Source organism: Rousettus aegyptiacus, unplaced genomic scaffold (assembly GCF_014176215.1).
Source record: "Rousettus aegyptiacus isolate mRouAeg1 unplaced genomic scaffold, mRouAeg1.p scaffold_m13_p_12, whole genome shotgun sequence".
Classification (NCBI taxonomy): Eukaryota; Metazoa; Chordata; class Mammalia; order Chiroptera; family Pteropodidae; genus Rousettus; species Rousettus aegyptiacus.
Genome location: NW_023416287.1, coordinates 15,470,995 through 15,490,552, shown reverse-complemented (window position 1 = coordinate 15,490,552; position 19,558 = coordinate 15,470,995). Strand labels below are relative to the sequence as shown.

Here is a 19,558-nt window from a genome sequence, read left to right as displayed (position 1 = left end):
GGCAGTGCGTGTCAGTACTTCGTTCCTTTTTATGACCAAACATATGTATACACTTGGATTGTTTCTACCTTTTGGCCATTTTTTAGCTATTGTGAATAGTGCTGTTATGGACGCAAGTGTACATATATTTGTTTGAGCTTCTGCTTCCAATTATTTTGGGTATATACCTAGGAGTAGAATTGCTGGATTGTATGGTAATTCTATGTTTAACTTTTTGGGGAAACTGCCAGACTGTTTTCCACAGCAGCTGTGCCATTTTACAGGATACGGGGATTCCAGTTTCTCCACATCCTTGCCAACACTTGTTATTGTCTGCTTTTTTAATTATAGCCGCCCCGATGGGTGTGAAGTGTATAGTTACTTTTGCTTGTTCTAGGCTGTCATGAAAGTAGAATTGCAACGTGGCTTCTTGTGCGTGAGGCTTCTTTCATTTAACTCATAAATGAGGATATTTATTCGAGGTGGTCGAGTGCCTAAAAAGTAATATCATGACATATGAAATATATTAAAGGGGAAGAAAAGATTCTCTAAGGCAAAGGTGGCAGCTCGCCCTGAAATACCCTGCCGTGAAGGAGTGAGCAGGGTGATTCGAAGGGAGACAAAAGGACCATAATGTATTTAGGGAGGTCAGTTAGGGAAGTTTCCTCCAAGGAGGTGAACTTAGAAGACCTGAACGATGAGAAGCGGCCAGCCACGCAGAAAGATAGAGGAGGGTGGGCTAGAGAAGCATGTTCTAGGCAGAAATAATAGCATAAGCAAGGGCCCTGGGGCAGGGAAAGCTGCTGGTGTTTCGATGCTAAGCCGGGAAGTAAGTGAAACCAGTGGGAAGGGCTCAGGGCGGTTACTGCTGACCAATGGGCCGTAGCGTAGAAGCCACAACCTCATGTTGGCTGAGAGTGGGCCCTTGGATGGGAAAGACCGCGAATCGTGCCAGCCTTCTTGCTGCCTTCCGAGATTCAAGCGGCAGCTCGTTCAAGATGTTATGGCCCATCCCAGTGTTTTGCAGCCTCTCGAACTGGAGGGCCGGGGCTGGGAGTGAGGAGTGGGAGGGGGACAGTCAGGGGCAGCTGAGTCGAGATTCTGGGTCACAGTCTGTATTACCCGCAGTGACTCTCACCCAAGTCCCAAAGCAGTCTCAGAAGCCTGAGTCTCACAGACCCATATGCACCCTCATCATCTCAGGCCCGTGGAGGATGAGGGAAGGGCAAGTGTGTGGCTCGATCTGGTGCCCTCCCCTCCAAGCCCAGGTCCATGCCCCGGCCAGCCTCCTGGAGCTTCCAGAACAACATGTCCTGTACACAAAATCCCGGCGCCGGCACCTGCGTGCACCTGAGCCCTGTTTGCAAGAGGAAAACTGACCCTAGGCCCTAGTTACATAAGGACGTCTTTGGAATTTGGCTCCTTTTGAAATGAAATGGGAAAACTACACCTACACAAGCAGGTATGGGGGATTAAATGGGAGGGAAGCTCCCTCAGGGCGCCTCTGGGTCAGTCTGCATTCTGAGTGTTGGTTTGTTCATTCAGAGAATGGTCATTTAAAATTTTCTAGTAGCTGTATTAAAGTAGAAAAGAAACAGGTACAATTAATTTGTATAATATATTTTCTTTAACCCAACATATCTTTGCAACATGTAATCAGTACAAAAACTTATTGAGACATTTTCCATTTCTTTTTTGTGTATGTGCTAAATTTTCGAGAGTCAGTGTGCATTTCATACTCACAGCACATCTCAAGCTGGATTATGCAAATTTCCAGAGCGCCACAGCCCCGCCCACCTCCGGACACCTTAAAGGCCACTGTGAAATGTGACAGACCCTCTGGTTGAGGTGCACACTGCCTGCTGGGGGCACTTAATTCGGGGTCAAGGGGGATTTAACTGAGGTGGTGCATTCAGTCATGTATTTATTCGTTCCTTTAATGTTCAACTCGTGTTTATTGAATGTCTCCTGCACTGGTGTGGGCACTGGGCAGGGATTCGGCTGCTGGGGAGAAGAGAGGAATATTCCAGACCAAGGAGAGGGCAGATTGAAAGTTCGAGGAGGGCAGAGCAGATGTCCGTGTTATTCACTGCTGTGTGCCCGCACCTGGCACAGAGTTGCTGCCCAGTGAATATCCGTGGAGGTGGAAAAGGAAGGAGAGAAGCCGGGCTTTTCTAGAGCACAGGAGACACGGGAATGAGTGCAGGGAGAGGAGGCCGGAGCATCAGAATCACCAGGAGGACTTGCTAAAGCCTAGATTGCTGGGCTCTCCCCCAGAGTCCCTGATTCAGTAGGTCCAGGGTAGAGCCACGAGACTTAACATTTCTGGCAAGTTCCCGGATGCTGCTGCTGGGACCACACTGTGAGAACCACTGGGCTAGCTCATGGACAGTGTGAAGGCACCAGGGAGCCATGGGAGGCTTTTGAGCGGGAGAGAAGCACGTTCAGGTCTGTGATTTAGATAACTGTGGGTGGCTGCTGGGGGCAGGGGATTTCGGTCTCCTCCCCCACCTCTTTCCAGCCAGGTCGGGGGATACCCTTAGCTCAGGAGGGTGCCTCAAGACCCAGTCCCATCCTAAGGCAGTAGGGAAGCCCAGGCTGTGCCCCTAGAACAAGAAAGAGACCAAGGTGATAAGTGACATATTGTCAGCACTGTGGGTGGAAATAGAAACCCTTAGTCAGCTGTAGGGTTCAGTGAAGAATTTCCCTCGTTATTGGAAATTTGACTGACTGTGGGAGGGGAGGCTGTTTATCATCTACCTCTCAGATAACCTTATGAGGTTGTAACTCCTCTTTGATAGATGAGGGAAACTGAGGCTCAGATAGAGGAGATAATGTACCTAATATCAGATCACTGGTGGGGTCTGAATTCATAGCCACCACACCTGTGTTTTTGTCCCAGGTGCAACAGTTAGGTAGATTGCCTGTCCCCCAATGGTATGTTTTGGTGGCTTCTCTCCAGGGTGAGAGTGATTGTAGCAAAGGTCAGAGTAGCCTTTTCATTCCGCTGGCTCAGAACCTGCTGCTGGATGTGCTGGTGGAGCAGGAAACAGGAAAACACCTGTGGGTCCTCAGCTGTAAGGACTCTAAGACATACACTGAAATCGTCATGGGGGAGCAAGCATGGAGTTCAAGTGTGGGGCTACTGGAACCTCTTAGCAGACTGGTCTGGGGCAAGTTAACAAAACTCACTCTGCCTCAATATCCCCCATTTATACAGTAGGAGCCGTCAGAGGGGCTGCCTCCCTCCTGCTGGGGGCCCGTATGGGGGTTAAATGAGACAGTTCCTGCGCAGTGCTGGGCATGCAGCAAGTGCTCCATAAGTGTGAGCTCTTGCTCTCACCGGCTTGTTAGGGGCTGATGTGTCTGCTGTCTGTTCCCACATCGGGCTGAGTCCTAGAGACAGGAAGGTTGAAGACGGTCCGTTTTTTCTATTGCTGGGAACATCAGCAAATCATCCCCAGGTCCCAGGGCTGAGGACATTCCTAGCAAAGGACTCCCAAGTCCCGTACTGAACTCTGTCCCCAGCAACAGCCCTAGTCCACCCCCATAGGAACAGTGGGTGCTGTGCGCTCTGCGAAGCCTGCATCTCGCTCGTCTCCCAGCCCAGCCAGCTCTTCTCTGATAAGAGAGTGGATTTTTCCATTTTATGCAGTAAAAATGCTCTTGTTTCCTCTCTGCCCACCCAGCCGTCCTGGTTTCTGCTCGGAACAGGCAGAAAGTGGGTATCTTGACGTCACGGGAGATGGGGCAGCAGGAGGGGAGAATGTGCAAGACAGGGGCCCCCGGAGCAAGTGGCCTGGTGGCAGGCAGACAGACATCTCTGTTCCGATGTGACAGAGGGAGCTGAGTTTGTATCAGAAATGACAAAACCAGATACCAGCAAATAAAACCCCCAAGCCGACAAACAGGAAACAGGGTCCAGATAAAAATACCATCCTGTTTGCAGCTGCAGCCTCCATCATACAGGTTGCAGAAGGTCACGCTCTCGGCAGGAAATGTGGCTGCTTTTGGAGGGGAGAAGTGGCTGAGTTGGGGGGGTGTGTGGGCGGAGTGAGATGGTGGGGAGAAAAGTGAGCGACAGCGGGCTCTGGGGGCAGGGTGTTGTGCCTCCTTCATTCCTTGGCAGGTAAAGAAATCGAGCCCGATCTACCTGCTCCCCTCCTGGCCACAACCTCAGCGTCCACCTTGGACACACATGTATTTCTTCCTCTCCTACCTGGGATGATTAGACTTTTATTGTGAGAGTTAAATGATCATAGTTTTCAACATACTTCATTAACCAAAAAGCCCTGTACCAGGGATCAGCAAACTGCTTCTGTAAAGGGCCAGATAAAAAATACTGTGGGTTGTGTGGTCCATATAGTCTCTACTATAATGGAGAGGCAGCCATAGGCAATTTATGGACAAATGAGCATGCGTTCCAATTAAACTTCACTTACGGACACTGATAGTTGACTTTTGTGTAATTTTCAGGTGTCATGGAATATTATTATTCTTTGATTTTTTTTCCTCTCAACCATTAAAAAATAGAAACCATTCTTGGAAGCAGTTCAAAATTGCAACATTTGGCTATTGGACTATACTTTGCCCACCCCTGCACGATATGAAAAAGAGGTTGTTATTATTATTATTGTTATTTAACTTCCTACCCAACATAGGAATCATCCCAGCTTCATGGGGTCGGCCAGCTGGAGATCTCATTTCCACCCTCGAAACTCTTAGCAGAAATATGGCTCCTATCCCTTAGCTACCATTCTGTGGAGAGTTTTTGTTTTTTAGTGAAATTGGAAAATTCTGATTATGAAGGTAGTATATAAATGTTTTAAATGTTTGGAAAATTCTAACAATCATAAAATAAAAATCACTGATAACCACAATTAATATCTGAAATTTTTTTCCAACGAGAAGTGTATGCATGTGTGGAATGCATTTTTCCTTTCAAATTGAGATTTCATTAAATGTATAGTTTTGATCTCTTGTTTTTCCACTCGACGTTATATATCAAGCATGTTCCCATGCTATTAAAAATTCCTCAAAGATACCATCTGCAGAGTATTCCATTATGTGGACGTTCCACGGTTTACCTAATTAGTCCCCAATTGTTTAGACATTTGGGTTGCATCCAGTATTTTCCAATGATAAACAACATATATAAACCACGCTGCTGTGAACATTCTTGTCCGTAAATCTTCGTCCCCCGTTTTATCTCTTCTTTAGAGTGTGTATGTGCGACAGATTCCTGGAAAAAAATATGTTTTTGACTTATATACTGACAATGTTTTGTTTTCCTGAATTTTGCTTTACTGATTATGTAATTCATAAGGTTTCCTAACTGGTAATGACTTCATTCTCCCCAACCCACCACTAGTCCCAAACAACCACAGATCTGCTTTCTGTTTATGATTCCATTTTGGAGTATCTTTTAAAAGTCAACCTAAAGTTGGTCACCTCCTCTTTTTGCCCTAAATTCCATTCTACATCATAGTAATGTTGTCGCCTCCGCTTTCCTTGTGTTTGCATTTGATTGTTTTCCGTTCAAGCATTCCTTTATTTTTAGTCCCTCTGTTATTTTGTTGGGATGTATCTCTTCTAAGCAGCACACAATTGATTCTTTTTAGCAGCCAAATCTTCACAGCTTTATAGGGGCGGATAAATGAATTTATTTATTGTTATAGTAGAAGCTTGGTGTTTGGTCATGTTGTTTGATGTTGGGCCACATTTATGTTTCCGTTATTTCTTTCATTTTGTGACTTCAATGAATATTATATTTATTTGCTTTTATCTTTTCCATTGATGAGGAAGATGTAAATCCTGATTTCAATTTCTTGGGTAATGTTACCTTTAAATTTTTCAAAAATCTTGGTTAACTTCTTTGGCTAGACAGGCAGAAGCGCAGAGTGGGATTTGTCCCTGTCCTACGTAGCACAGTGCCAGAGGGAGAAGCAAGACATAGCATCTTCAGGAGTAAATGGAGACTCAGGCAGACAGGCCTAACTGGGGAAAGGGGAGGTGGTTATGAAACAATGGAGTGGGACCAAGGAAACCAGATGGAAGGTTCGAAATGGGCAGGTGGGAGCTGGAAGAATTTCCCTCCTCACAGGCAACTTTTCTCTGCCTAAATATCAATAGGGATGGATTTTATTCTTGGTTATATTGGAATGAGGATCTCTTGTCCCTAGTTGTGTCTGGAGCACCAGTTGTGCCTGAAATCAACCAGACCAGAATTGAGTCTCAACACTTATTAACTGAGTGAGCTTGAGTAAATCATAGATGTTCTCTGTTGAATAAGTTGATAATAGCATTTAAGTCATAGGGTTGCTGTGGGGATTATCGGGGATGAGATATGTAATGCCTTAGCATAGTGTCTCACACTTTGAAAAACACTCAGTAAACATTAGATATTATGATGATGGCTGTGAAGCCATTTTAGTGTTTATGTGTATGCAGCTCCTACCTGGATGACTGGAAATATTTTTATCTATTGCTTGCCTGGAGATATGAAATAATTGGGCTGTTTTAAAAAACGAAGAAGAGATAAGTGGAAAGAGAAGCGAGGTGAGAGAGATGGGGTTGAGGGGCGACGGGAATTCAGGAAGAGGAGTGCAGGCATTTGGGGAGAGAGGGGAATGCGGGGATAAGAGCAGACACCTTGGAGAGTTCCCAGGCGGCTGGTCTTTGTGAGGCTGAAGGGAGATCAGGTTCCTGGCTCATCGGGGAAGCTGCAGGGGGAAGAGCTGGGGGAATTACGGAAGCAGAATTGCCGAAGAACAGGGACCTGGTACAGTTGAGGTCCGATGTGTTCATGAATGGAATGAGGGAGTTACAGGGTCGTGTTTCTGGACCAGCAGCACCGTTGCCTTTAGTCCCTGAGATAAAGCCCTGAGGAAAAGTGAGGGTGGGAGGGGTAAGGTACCTATGGAGGGGAGCGGGACAGAAGGGGAGGAGAGCAGAGGGAGAGAGGGAAGTGCACAGAAACAGTCTTTGCAGCTTTGGTGGAGACACCTTACAGACCCACGTTTTCTCCACATTAGATGAGTTACGCGCAGTTCTCCCTCCCTTTAAGGAAACCTAGAACATAATGTCCATTTCCACGTTAGAAAGTGATCCCTCCTCCACTCCCACATTTTTCAAGATTAACCGCAGCTTACTTCGTACATAGGCTTCCTTGGTTTGTTTGTTTGTTTGTTTGTTTGTTTGTTTCTGTTAGTTTGGCCTTTATTTATTTTTTTTAAACAGCTGTAGGTTCACAGCAAAATTGAGAGAAGCTACAAAGATTTCCTAAACACCCCTGGCCCCACAGATGCATAGCTCCCCCAATGATCACAATCCCCACTAGAGTTGGACATTCGTTACCATTGATGAACCTACGTTGACGCATCATAATCACCCCAAGTCCATAGTTTACATTAAGGCTCACTCTTGGTATTGTACATTCCGAGTTTGGACAAATGTATCATGGCATGTAGCCATCATGGTGGTATCATACAGAGGATTTTCGGTGCCCTAAAAATCCTCCGTGCTCAGCCTATTCATTGCTTCTCCTTCCCCAACTCCTGGCAACCTCTGATCCTTCTACTATCTCTGCAGTTACGTCTTTTCCAGAATATCATATAGTTGGAATCCTACATTATGTAGTCTTTTCACACTGGCTTCTTTCACTTAATAACATGCATTTAAGTTTCTTTCATGACTTTTCATGGCTTGGTAGCTCATTTCTTTTTAGCTCTGAATAATTTTTTATTGTCTGAGTATGCCACGGTTTATCTTTTCACCTACTAAAGGACGTCTTGGTAACTTTCAAGTTTTGGTGATTATGAATAAAGCTGCCAAAAACATCTCTGTGCAGGTTTTTTTTTGTGGCCATAGTTTTAAGCTTCTTTGGGTAAATACCAAAGAGTGCAATTGCTGGATTGTATAGTAAGAGTATATTTAGTTTTGTAAGAAACCACCCAAAGTGGCTGTACCATTTTACATTCCCACCAGCAGTGGATGAGAGTTGACTATATTTATGTATGAATATAACATATAACTATTTCTGCGTGTTCCATTGATCTATTTGTTTATTCTTTCACCAATGGCACAATGTCTTGATCATCACAGCTTCATAGTCACTGTTGAAGTCAGGTAGGGTCAGTCCTCTAACTTTGTTCTTCTCTCCTTCAATACTGTGTGGGCCCTTCTGGGTCTTTTGTCTCTCCATATAAGCCTTAGAATAAGTTTGTCAATATTCATAAAGTAACTTGCTGAGATTATGATTGAGATTGCATTGACTCTATAATTCAAGTTAGGAAGAACTGACATCTTGACAATATTGAGTCTTCCTATCCATGAACATGGACTATCTAGCTCTTCATTTAATTTTTCTTTGATGTCATCTATCGGAGTTTCATATTTATTCTCATATAGATCTTGTACATATTTTGTTAGGTTTTCCTGGTATCTTTAGCTTTGTTTTCTTAGAAAAAAACCCAAAATTTTATTTGTTTATTCTTTTAACACATATCTGTTTAGCTCTAACTTTAGGAGCTGGATACTCCAAATAAGAAGACAGACCAGATTTGCCCACATAGATCTTGCATTCTAAAGGGTCTGCAGTCACTTTTCCTGTAACACACCTCATACTAGAAATAAGTTCCACATGTGCAGAAGCATCTAGATAGCTGATTTGAGTCTCTGTCAACACGACCTGTTCAGCACACCATGTGTTCTGGACATAGAGGTTCTGAAAAGGAGAAAATAATAGCTACAAGTCTGGTATGCCTTTAATCATGTTGTCTGTGTGATCCTGAGAGAAACAGAGATGCTAAGAAATAAGCTTTCCTCTTTGTACAAGCCAAGAAATGAAGATTCTCTTTGAGAGGGAGAAATCTGTGGCCCAACCTGGGGATATTATTGCCCAGAGCACAAAGCACAGAACAGCCCAAGAGAGGACATTCCAGCTAGTTCTGAGGCTTGGGTGATGGCCATGCAGACTCTATTTCTTCCTACAGTCATTGGATATTGACCAGGATCCTGAACTATGTTACAGTAGCTTACAAGTTTGCAGTTTCTACTCCTTCACTCCTCCAGAACTTATAGTCTAGTAAAGACACAGATAAATTCACACACATTTACCTTATAGTGCTGAGTGTTCTTGGGGCGGGGTGGGGGACAGAAAGTGCATAAGGGTGCCTGGCCCAGCCTGGGCATGTTGGGGGAGGTTTCACAGGAAAAGTGAAATTTAAGCTGAGAATTGGAGGCTAAGTTAGAATTAACTGGGTGACTTGAAGGCAAAGAAGGATAGGCAGAGGGAATAGCACCTGAGATGAGTCGGAGGTATAAGAGAGAGGATGGGTGGTCCTGAAAGGTCCATGGTGGTTAGGAGAGGTAGACGGAGGCCAGATCGCATAGAGCCCAGTGGCCTTCCTTCTTCCCTTCCCTTCCATTAAGTAATGGTTGAGCATCTACTGTTCACCAGGTGCTGCCCTAGGCACTGTCCTAGGTACAGTAATGACTGGGACAGATGTTGTCCTGACTTCACATAACTCCCAGGCTGTTGGAAATGAGTTCCCATAAAAGGTGCTCTTTAATGTATTCATAATCATTATCTATTTCTAGAAAATTTTCATCACCCCAAAAGGAAACTCTTTACCTATTAACAGTCCCTCCCATTCCCATCCCCTTAGCCCCTGGCAACTGCTAATCTTTCTATTTTTATGCATTTGTTTAGTCTAGATATTTCATATAAATGAAATCATGCAATGTGTGGCCTTTTGTGTCTGGCTTCTTTACTTAGCATAATGTTTTCAAGGTTCATTTATGTTGTAGCATGTCCTTCATTCCTTTTTATGGCTGAATGATGTTCTACTGTAATTATAACATTTTATCGATCCATTCATCCATTGATAGATTTTTTTTGGGTTGTTTCTACTTTGGGGCTATTATAAATAACACTGCTATTAACATTCGTGTACAAGTTTTGGGGCGGACATATGTGTGCATTCTCCTTGAGTATATACCTAAGAGTGGAATTGCTGGTAACTCTGTATTTACTTTTTGAGGAACCACTGGATGGCTATCCAAAGTAGCTGCACCATCTTACATTCCTATCAGGAGTGCATGAGGGTTCCACTGTCCTCGCATCTTTGCCATTACCTGTTAGTGTCTGACCCCTCTTCTTCTCAAATGGGTCCTGGAGAGGAGCATCCTGGGGAAGAGCAAGGCTCAGCTCCTTGGCCTGGGGATGTGACTTTGAGGGACACCTAGGTCTTCTTTGCCCACTCTCCACCATGGGTGAGTCATTGCCCAGTATCCTGGGGTGAACTGCCTGGCAATGGGATGGGATTCACCAGCCACTGCAGAAGTCACCATTAGACTTGACTGAGTCCCCGCCCCCAGCCCCAGGCAGCTAGGCTTCCCTGGAAGCAGCTATTTCTGGCTATTTCTGCTCCAGGGAGGAGCAGTGGTGGGTGGAAATTTCGAAATTGCTCAGTGGGGTGATTTTGGAAGAGCAGTGCACTGAGGACTCAGGACAACCTTGACTTGACAGTGAAGGGGTGGCTCTCTGAGAGTGCTGGCCCTTCCGGCACTGTCCAAGAAGCAGGCTGGCCCCCATGCAACCCTGACAGTACCCTGAGGAGGGGGAGAGGGGAAGGGTGGGCCAGAGAGCTGGTTTGACCAGGCTGCAGGTGCTGGGGCCTGTGAGATTCTGGGCAAAGCAGACCTGAGCCCTGAGGAAGGGAGGAAATGGGGTAAATATGGTCAGGATTTTTCATGGAGGATGTGCAGCCTTGTGGGTGGGATGTGACAGCTGGAGGCAGGCCAGCAGAGTTCTTAGATTCAGGGGGGAGATGAGGTCTGCCTAGAATGGAGATGCAGCAGGAAGACAAAAGAGAGGAAGTGTTGGAGGCTCCAGAGTCAGCCCCAGAACTGCCACTCATTTGCCATAGGACCTCAGGCTAAGTGTTGACCTTAGAATCTCCATCAGCAAACTACACTGACAGGGTTGTTGCAATGACCCTTAGTGATTGTCGACTCCATTATCATGTGGTGTTCTGGAACACCGAAGTATCCACAATGCTCTTGACCTTTCTTTTAGCTTTTTGGCATCTCCGTGGCTCTCCTCACACTGACATCTGCATCCGTCCTACACTTTTCTTTGCTGCCCGTGTTCACTTCACCTGGGTCCTTGTTTGGCAGAATTTTAACAAAGTGGTCAAGGGGTTGGCCTTTGGAGTCAGCCAGGTCTGGGTTAAAGTCCCAGCTTTGCTATTCTCAGCCACTTGCCCTTGGGCAAGTCATTCAGATGGTCAAGCTGGAGCCTCAGTTTTCCCATCTGTAAATTGGGGCAATAATAGCAGCCAGTTAATTAGTATAACAGGTCATTAAGCTTGGTAACTGGATTAGAAGGACTAATCAATCTAATGGATATAAGGCACTTAACACTAGGCCTGGCACACAGTTGGTGCTGGGTCATAGAGAGAACAACGGAGGGCACAGGGCAGGGGGTGTGAGGACTGGGGTCTGGGGTGGGAGGGAAATGTCAAGCGCCCTGGCCTGGGAGTGGCGCTGAGGGATGCCTACGGTCAGCCGCCAGGTCCTGCTGCGTTGGCAGTGGAGGCTCAGGGAGGGGTGTTTGCTGCTTCGTTTCTGTTCAGAATCCATGCTGTCTGCCTTTCCGTCCTCCGGTCACACTCCTTGAGGTGTCCCATGTCCATGGGACAAGACACATGTCCCCACCGTCCCATGGCCCCAGGAATAAGCAGCCCTAAGGGCCCTGAGCCATTCTTCCCTTCCTCTAGTTCTCCCTTTTTTCATTCACGCAATAGATATTTCTTTTAAGTGTTTATTTTTTTTTAGTGAAAGTCGTATGTATTTAAGGCGTGCAAGATGATGTTTATATATAGTAAAATGATTAGTACGGTCAAGCTAATTAACATATCCAGCTCTTCATTTAATTACCTTTTTTTTGAGATGTTGGTCAAAGGGTACAAAGCAGCAGTTATGTAGGATGAATAAATAAAGGGATCTCATGCACATCATGACTATTAGTTAATAATAATACTGTACTAAGTACTGGATATTTGTTAAGGGAATAAATTTCAGGTGTCCTCACTATAATAGGTTGTGTCCCTGCGATGACTCAGGCTTCATGGTGGGTGTTGAGGATACCGGTCAATGAGACAGACATATCTCTGCCCTCATGAAGCCCCCCGCCCCCCAGAACTAAATGAATAACTATGTCATATATGTATGTTAACTAATCACCCTGTAATTGGGATAAGTACTGCTCTGAAGCAAAAATGCAGAAGTGCAGGGTACTGCGGGAGAGAAAACTCAGGTAACTCAATTGAGATTGGGGTGATCACGGAAGACCTCTCAGAGGAGGTGACATTTTGGCTGGGATCTGAAGGATGAAGAGGAGATTGCTAGTTTTAGAGTGGGAAGAGAGTATGTGTGTAAAGTACTCGAGGAGCTTGCTTTTGTTTTGTTTTAGGAAATGAAAGAAACCATTGTGACTGAATCAGTGAGCGATTGGGGAGGGAGGCGGAATGATGGGGTGAGGCGGGAGCGGGGAGGGGCAGGGACTTGTAGTCTTGGAGGCAGTAGGAAGACGAGGTCACATCGCTGGGCTCTGGGTAGGAAAGGAAGTGAAATGGGGAGGGAGGAGGACTTGGTGAGCAGGTGCCCCATGAACATGACCGTGGAAGTCACGTGGCCGGGTTGCAGCAGCTCAGCCTCAGGGCACCCCCAGCAGATGTAGATTGCCCCAGGTTCATCTCCAGTGGGCAGACACCTCTCGTGTGCTGTCCCTGTTTCCCCCACGGTGGGAACAGCAACCACACTTGTGGTTATACATTACTGACCAGCTTGAGGTCGGGCAGTCTACTCTGTGGAGCAGAATGGGTCAGGTGGCAAAGAAAACACAAGCTTGTCAGTGATTTCTCCCTGCCAAGGCAGCCGCCACCAGCTTCCTGCTGAGATGGGCTGGTTCAGCCTCATTCGCTACAGCTGGAGATGGAGGGGAGCAGATGGCCCTGCTTGGCCCAGATTCTAGCCAGATTGCCAGGGAGGTGTGGGCAGAGTGACGGGGTTGGTGCCAGGAGCAGGAATACATAAGAGGAGGGAGGGAGCCACCTCTTTGCTATCGCTGTGGGGTCTTTGCTATCCCTGCAGGGATGTTATAGGGACCTCAATTGTAGCCTCTCTATGGTCTTTGAATCGGTAGATGCTTGGAGCCCCTCCTTGAGAGAGAGAGAGCCTCTGTCTTTTACAACCAGGTCCAGAGCTCTTGAGAAATGTGAGATGTTGATGGCTATATCCCCAGCATCCAGCACAGGGAGTTATCAGCAGGAGTTCAGTGGTGGTTTTTTATTTTTATTTCTAAAAGAAATGATAGTGGTAGCTCTCAGGTGTTGTCTCATTTAATCCTCATAGCAACCCCGCAAAGGAGGCACTGCTGTGACCCCATTTTCAGAACGGGACACTGAGGCACAGCGAGGAGGAATAACTTGCCTGAAGCCACCACAGTTAAACAGATGCATGAGAACAGATGGGTCACTCTGAGAAACTGATGTTGCTAAGCCTGGGAGTCGGGGCTTTGGGGGCAGGGAGCAGACCTGAGTGTGGGCAATGAGACGTGGTGATGCCCCCTCTTTGTGTCCCTGAGCTGCAGTCGACCTCTGAGGCCCTGCCAGACCAGCTTCCTCTGTTTTGTAAGGTGCTTGGAGAGCAAGAGATGAGCCTGGTGAGGCAGGGACACAGGGCTGCTGGGTATGGCTGAGCAGGCTGCGCGCTGCACAGAGCAAGCCGTTCACACAGACGATGACTGTATAATTCCCCTGGAATTGTGCAGGGTAGTAGCCCTGTAGGCGGGACCACACCATGGAGGACATGTGAGACCAGGGTCTGCAAACCTTTTCTGTAAAGGGCCAGATAGAAAATATTTTAGACTGTTAACTACTCAGCTCTACTGGGGTGAAAGCAGTCATAAGTGATACATAAATGCGTGAGTGCAGATGTGTTCCAATGAAAATTAATTTACAGAAACAGACTGCTTGCCCGATTTGGCTCCTGGGCCATGGTTTGCTGACACCAGTGAAGGCCATGCAAGGACTTTGAACTTCATTGTAAGAGCAAGCTGGAGCCAGGAAAGGGTTTTAAGCAGGGAGTGAGAGGAGGCAAATTTACATTTAACATGCCCGCCCCCTCCCACCAAGGATCTGACTGGGCCCCACTCCCTCAAAGGTTGCAATGTTTCTTCTGTCCTGTTTGTGAATCCCTGAGCTGTTCTGTCTGCAAAAAGAGGCTTGGCTTGGGACCCGAGGGCCTCCGATGCTTACAGAAGCAGAGGTCACTGCTATCCATTCTCCAGTCACCCTCCACCCTATGCTAGCTCTCAGCACAGGTCTGGTCACTCAGCGGGGTGCCAGCAGTGCAGTTCCCATTCCTGGCCTCAGGGGCAGAGTGGAGCAGCCCTGTGTCCATCAGCCGAGCTTCGAAATCAGAGGGTCCGATTTCCTGCACTTGGCCGTATGTGACTGTGAGCTGCACTGTCCTGACCCTCTGTCTCCTCTTCTCCATAAGGGGAGCAATTACAGACAAAAACCCATAAAAGAAAGTGCTTCTGCATTGACATGGGAATATCAAAAGGACTCAGTAAGATGACACTGTTGATAGAAGAACCATTTTTCTTCCTGAACCCCAGAGGCAGAGGAGAGCCTGGTTGTGCCCTGGCCAGCGGGATCTTTGCCGCAGAGAGCTGTGTCCAGAACCAGGCTTCCAGCTAGAGCAGAAGTAAAACCACTGAGGGGACCTTGGCTCATGAATAGTAACAGCTTCTTAGAGATGGGGGTGACTTGTCCCACCTCTTGGGCTGAAAATAACTGCCCGACATTGAGTAATTACATGTCTTGGGCTCCCACACGGCATGGAGAACACCCCAATAATTATTGCACACAAACATTGCTTTTGGCAGCTGATGCTTAGTTCCTGCCTCAGAGAGTGTCTCCTGGACAGGAAGCCTGGTCTACCACCCACCCCTGTGAGATTTGAACCCTTGCCTCATGTGAACAGAACCTTCCTGCATCCCATCCTGGACAGGGAAATAATGGCCACTTCTACTCTCCTGAGGCCACCTGCCAGGCCTAGGGCACCCCCACTGGCCTATGGACAGGCTGGACCTTGGTGATCAGTGGCTTTACCATAATGTCCTCTCATGGCCCTGAGGCTGGGCTCAGGTACCAGGCCATCCATCGCTCTGCAGGAGGGACTGGTGGGCTGTGCTTCTTATTACAGACACGAGCCATCTGGGGTCAGCACCAGAGAGTGGCCTGCTTGGCTCAGAGATGGAGAAGCTGTGTCCTTGGACTGAACTCTGGGGCTGCTGACTAGGGGTCCTGGATCGGTTGTTGAGCACTTACTATGTACTAGGCTTCAGGGAAAGAGCAATAAGTGCCAGGTCACTGTCCTGCCTTCTTGGGGCTTAGTGTCCTATAGCAGAAGACCCAAAGCCCATAATTACCCAAATAGTTACGTACTTGTGCTTGTGATAAGGCTATATATGAGATGCATAGGTGCATAGGAGCGGTGGGTGGTGAGACTTAAAGGGTGAGGAGTGAGGAGTGAGGCAGGTGTGTGTGTGTGTGTGTGTGTGTGTGTGTGTGTGTGTGTGTCAGAGATAGATACATGGAGAAGGGAGAACGGGTGATGGATCGAGTCCTCCAGGCAGTGGGAACAGGCTATGCAAAAGCTCAGAGGCTAGAAGATTTGAGGTGACTCTGTAGCTGACAAAAGGCCATTGTAGAAAGTGTTTGGAGTTTAAACAATGAGACTGGAGAGGAAGGAGGGTAGGAGCGCTGTGAACAGCTGAGCAGGTCGTGCACAGCGCTGCTCCGGGGGTGCCGGTTTCATAGACCACGGTGTGAGTGGCGCCTCCCGAAACTGTGCAAGAAGGAGGCCAGCAGGCAGGGATATACCCATGCGCGGAGTTCTGGACTTTGTTGCCAGAGCAGTGGAGAGTCACAGAAGGGTTTTCACAGCTGGCGGTGGGGCTCATTCCCATTTATGATGTCCCAAAGTAGTATAAACACACAAGGCCATTTGTGTCCAGGCCTGGGAAGAGTAGATCTTACCTGGGCCCCCCCGAATACCTGCACGCCTGGTGTGTGACAGGACAGCTCATTCCTGTCCCCTCTGTTGCAGTACGCTACTTCCTGAAGAATAAGGTCAGCCCTGATTTGTGCAATGAGGATGGACTCACAGCCCTGCACCAGGTAAGGCCGGGCCCTCTGGAGTCCCCAGGTCCCTGCTCCCCACCTGGCCAGGTGCCCTGTCCCCTGCTTTTTCCTGCTCGGAACACTGAGGGTGGAGGGAGGGAAGGGAAGCCACAGCTGCCCCATCTGAGAAGCTCTTGTCTGCTTTGGAGACATGCGTATTTGTTACAAACACACCCACAGAGCTCCCGTGCACGCACGCGTGGTACACACACAGCCTCTGAGGACAGGGAGTCTTTGTCTACTGCGTCCTCACTGCCCAGCCAAGGGGTTGACAAACAAAGCAAGTTTGTTTGGAGCTTGACAGTTTGTGAAGCACATTTGTTCACACCCACCAAGACATTCATCCACCCTGTGACGAAGGTGATTGGCAGAGGAGTCATGTGACTTGCTGAAGCTTACACAGCCGTGAACTATAGCTGTGCACCATGTGCCATCACAACATACATCCGTTCTAGGGAAGTGCGATGGGTTCACCCCGCCCCTCTTGGCTGAGGAAGGGCTGCTGACCGTCATCTTCAGCCTGGATGCTGCATCAGCCTTCTAACTGGTCCCTAGCATTTAGCCGGCCCTGCCGGATTTTGTCCATGCAGCGGCCACAGAGATTCTCAAGCCAAAAAGTGGTACTCAAAGTGGTTGGGTGCTTTCCCACGGGGTCCCACGAGGCCTGGCCCCTGACCAGCCCTCCATGCTCCAGCCACATGGCTTTTTGTTTCCTTGTACACACTGTGCTGCTCCCCACACTTCCCACATGTACCAGTGATCCCCAGTTGACAGCAAGAGCCTGAGAGCTACTGTATTCACATCCTTTTCTCCTGGGCACCCCCTTTGTTTGCCATTTTAGCCATGAGCATGAACGTTTGATGTCGAGCCCCCCTACCCAGACTCTGAGCCGCATACGAGCAGAGCCCATATCTCTTGCCCATTGGTATATCCCAGCATCTTTCCCCGTGCCGGCACACAGTAGGTGCTCAATATGTGCATGCTAACTTAATGAATGAATGCACTGAAGCCTCCGTGGGCCCTGGCCCAAGTAGCATGGCAGACAGGAGGCCAGGCTGCTAGAACCCTGGCTGGTGAGAGAATCTACATCACCCAATGAGGGCAGGAAGGGCTGGACAGAGACAGACCACTGCCCTACCCATAAGCCCCGGGGGGCAAGTCCTCGCCCTCAGCCGACAGCCCAGTGTCTTCCTCTGTGTCCTTTCCACTTCTCCTCATGTCCCACAAGGCTTCAGGCGTCCACGAATTCTAGCTGTGTTACCTTGGACAAGTTACTTAAGCTCTCTGTGCCTCACTTTCCTTATCTGTAAAAGGAAAGCAAGTCCCGTCTCACTGGGTTGTTATGAGGATTAAACAAATTCACATGAAACTCCTGCAAGCATCACTTGACACTGGGTAAATATTAGATATAATCATTATTAAGAATTGTCACATGTTCATTTCTCTGCAAAGCCACTTCATTTATGTGAAATGTGGGTCGATTCTCACAACAACCCTCTGAAATATTATTATCCCCATTTTATAGCTCGGGAAATTGAGGCTCAGGGATAGCACTGTGTAATAGAACTTTCTGCAGCGATGGGATGTCCTGTGTATCTGCACTGTCCAGTACGGTGACTATCAGCCACAGCAACTAGAGAAATGTTCTGAGGATTAAATGAGGCAAGGCGTGGCCGAGGGTTAACCAGATGGGTGGCCTTAGTAACTCCTCAAAAAGCATTAGCTATTATTATTGATGATGCGACCTGTTATTATTACTGCTGTTGCTGGGGCTGTCATTATTATTGTCACCATTGCTCTAATACGACAAGGGAGCATGCTAATGAGAGCTCCCTAGGCCTGCTCCCTAGGCACGCTAATGAGAGTTTGGCAACGGGGGAGCTTTAGAGGTTTGTAAAGGGAGGCAGGAAGCAACGTGCCTGGATGAAAGAGGAAGCGCTCTCCTGGAGGGTGTGTGGAAGGGGAGTGGCGGGGAGGGGAGGTGGGAGAGAGGATGAAGCTTCAACCAGGGCAGTGGGAATGGGGCAGCGATTAGGAGCTGGGATCCACACCCTGTGATAGATTGGACGTGGGAAGTGAGGGGCGGAGCCGTCATCCAACTGCCAGGTGCTGGTTTCGCACCTTGGGGAACACAGGAAGGGAGGCATGCCCACTCCATCACGTATGTGCCGCCCCCCCCCGCCCCATTGCACCCCTGTACCCAGCCCCCACCGAATTCAGCCCTTGCTTAGACCAGGCCTCCTAGGTGCACGCTGCTTTAGCCCTTGGGCATCCCTGTTACAAGACTGCAATTCTAAGTGCACGAGCCTCTCGCCCTTCAACCTAACACCCTGCCCCCGCCCCCGTTATCCTCTCATTTTCTGCAGCCCCTAAGAGTGGGATCTCTGGTCCTTCTGTCCTCTGACCCCACAGGCTGGGCTGCTGCTCCTCCTATGGACCGCGGCTCCTCTGGCTCATATCCCGGTGACTGCCTGGGGCTCCTGGACTTTCCCCGCCACCTCGCTCTGGCGCCTTTGTCGCCCTCTGCCGGCCACCCTGCGCTGCTGCACGCTTTCCCCCATCACCTGAGGCAGCACCCAGACCCACCTGTACCCTGCCTATATGGACAGCTGCCCTCATCCCCAGCCAAACCCAGACTGGTTAGCGACAAAAGAGAACCTGAGTCTCTGGCAACATCTGTAAACAACTGCTCCTTTCCTACGTGTCCTTCCGGCGCTGAGCCCTGGCTCCGTGGCAACGGTGATGGGAGCCGTGGTACTGCCCATTACCGTCTCTACACGGGCCTGGGACCATGAGTCCCCACCGGTGCCTCTCCCCCTCCCCTTCTGCTGGGCATCTAGTTGCTTCGCTCCAAGCCTATGGTCACTTCTCTAGGCCAGGACACCATCGTCTCTTATCTAGGTGATTTTAACATAGCTCCTTACCATCCCTCTTCTCCCCAAAGAAGCCTGCACGTGCAATCTGTTCTCCACCTGCAACAAGATAAGGGATTTTTTTTTTAAAGCAAGTCTGATAGTGCTGCCCCTCTAACTATAACTCTGCACTGTCTCCCATTGCACTGAGGGTCCAGCCAATACCTGGATAGGCTGTGCTGAGCACAGTCCCCCACTGGCCTCTCCATCCTGCAGTTGGTAAAGTGGCTCTGTCTTCTTCCTCTGTTCTCACCTCTCCCTGCCCATTTACCTTGGCTTGAGCCTTCTCTGTCCCCTTAGAATTTTTCACTCTCTGTCCCTGGAGTTAGAGATTCCAATGAGCCCTGAGTCTCTTTGGGGCGGGGAGCGGTACAGAAGCACAAACATGGCTGTCTTCTTGCAAGGACT

General features: G+C 48.3%; 1 protein-coding gene across 3 annotated transcripts in view; it reads left to right on the top strand.

Moving 5' to 3' along the window:
* Positions 1 to 19,558, top strand: part of PPP1R16B (protein phosphatase 1 regulatory subunit 16B) — a 92,303-nt gene that overhangs the window by 55,847 nt on the left and 16,898 nt on the right. The window contains exons 1-2 of one of the 3 annotated variants that reach the window (XM_036229414.1): positions 1,062 to 2,427; positions 16,165 to 16,235. In XM_036229414.1, the coding sequence (XP_036085307.1) occupies positions 2,364 to 2,427; positions 16,165 to 16,235 (135 nt within the window). In that variant the 5' untranslated portion in view covers positions 1,062 to 2,363. Of the gene's footprint in view, positions 1 to 1,061; positions 2,428 to 9,819; positions 10,255 to 16,164; positions 16,236 to 19,558 lie in introns of those variants that run through there. The other 2 variants (XM_036229415.1, XM_036229412.1) reach the window with 2 other exon arrangements.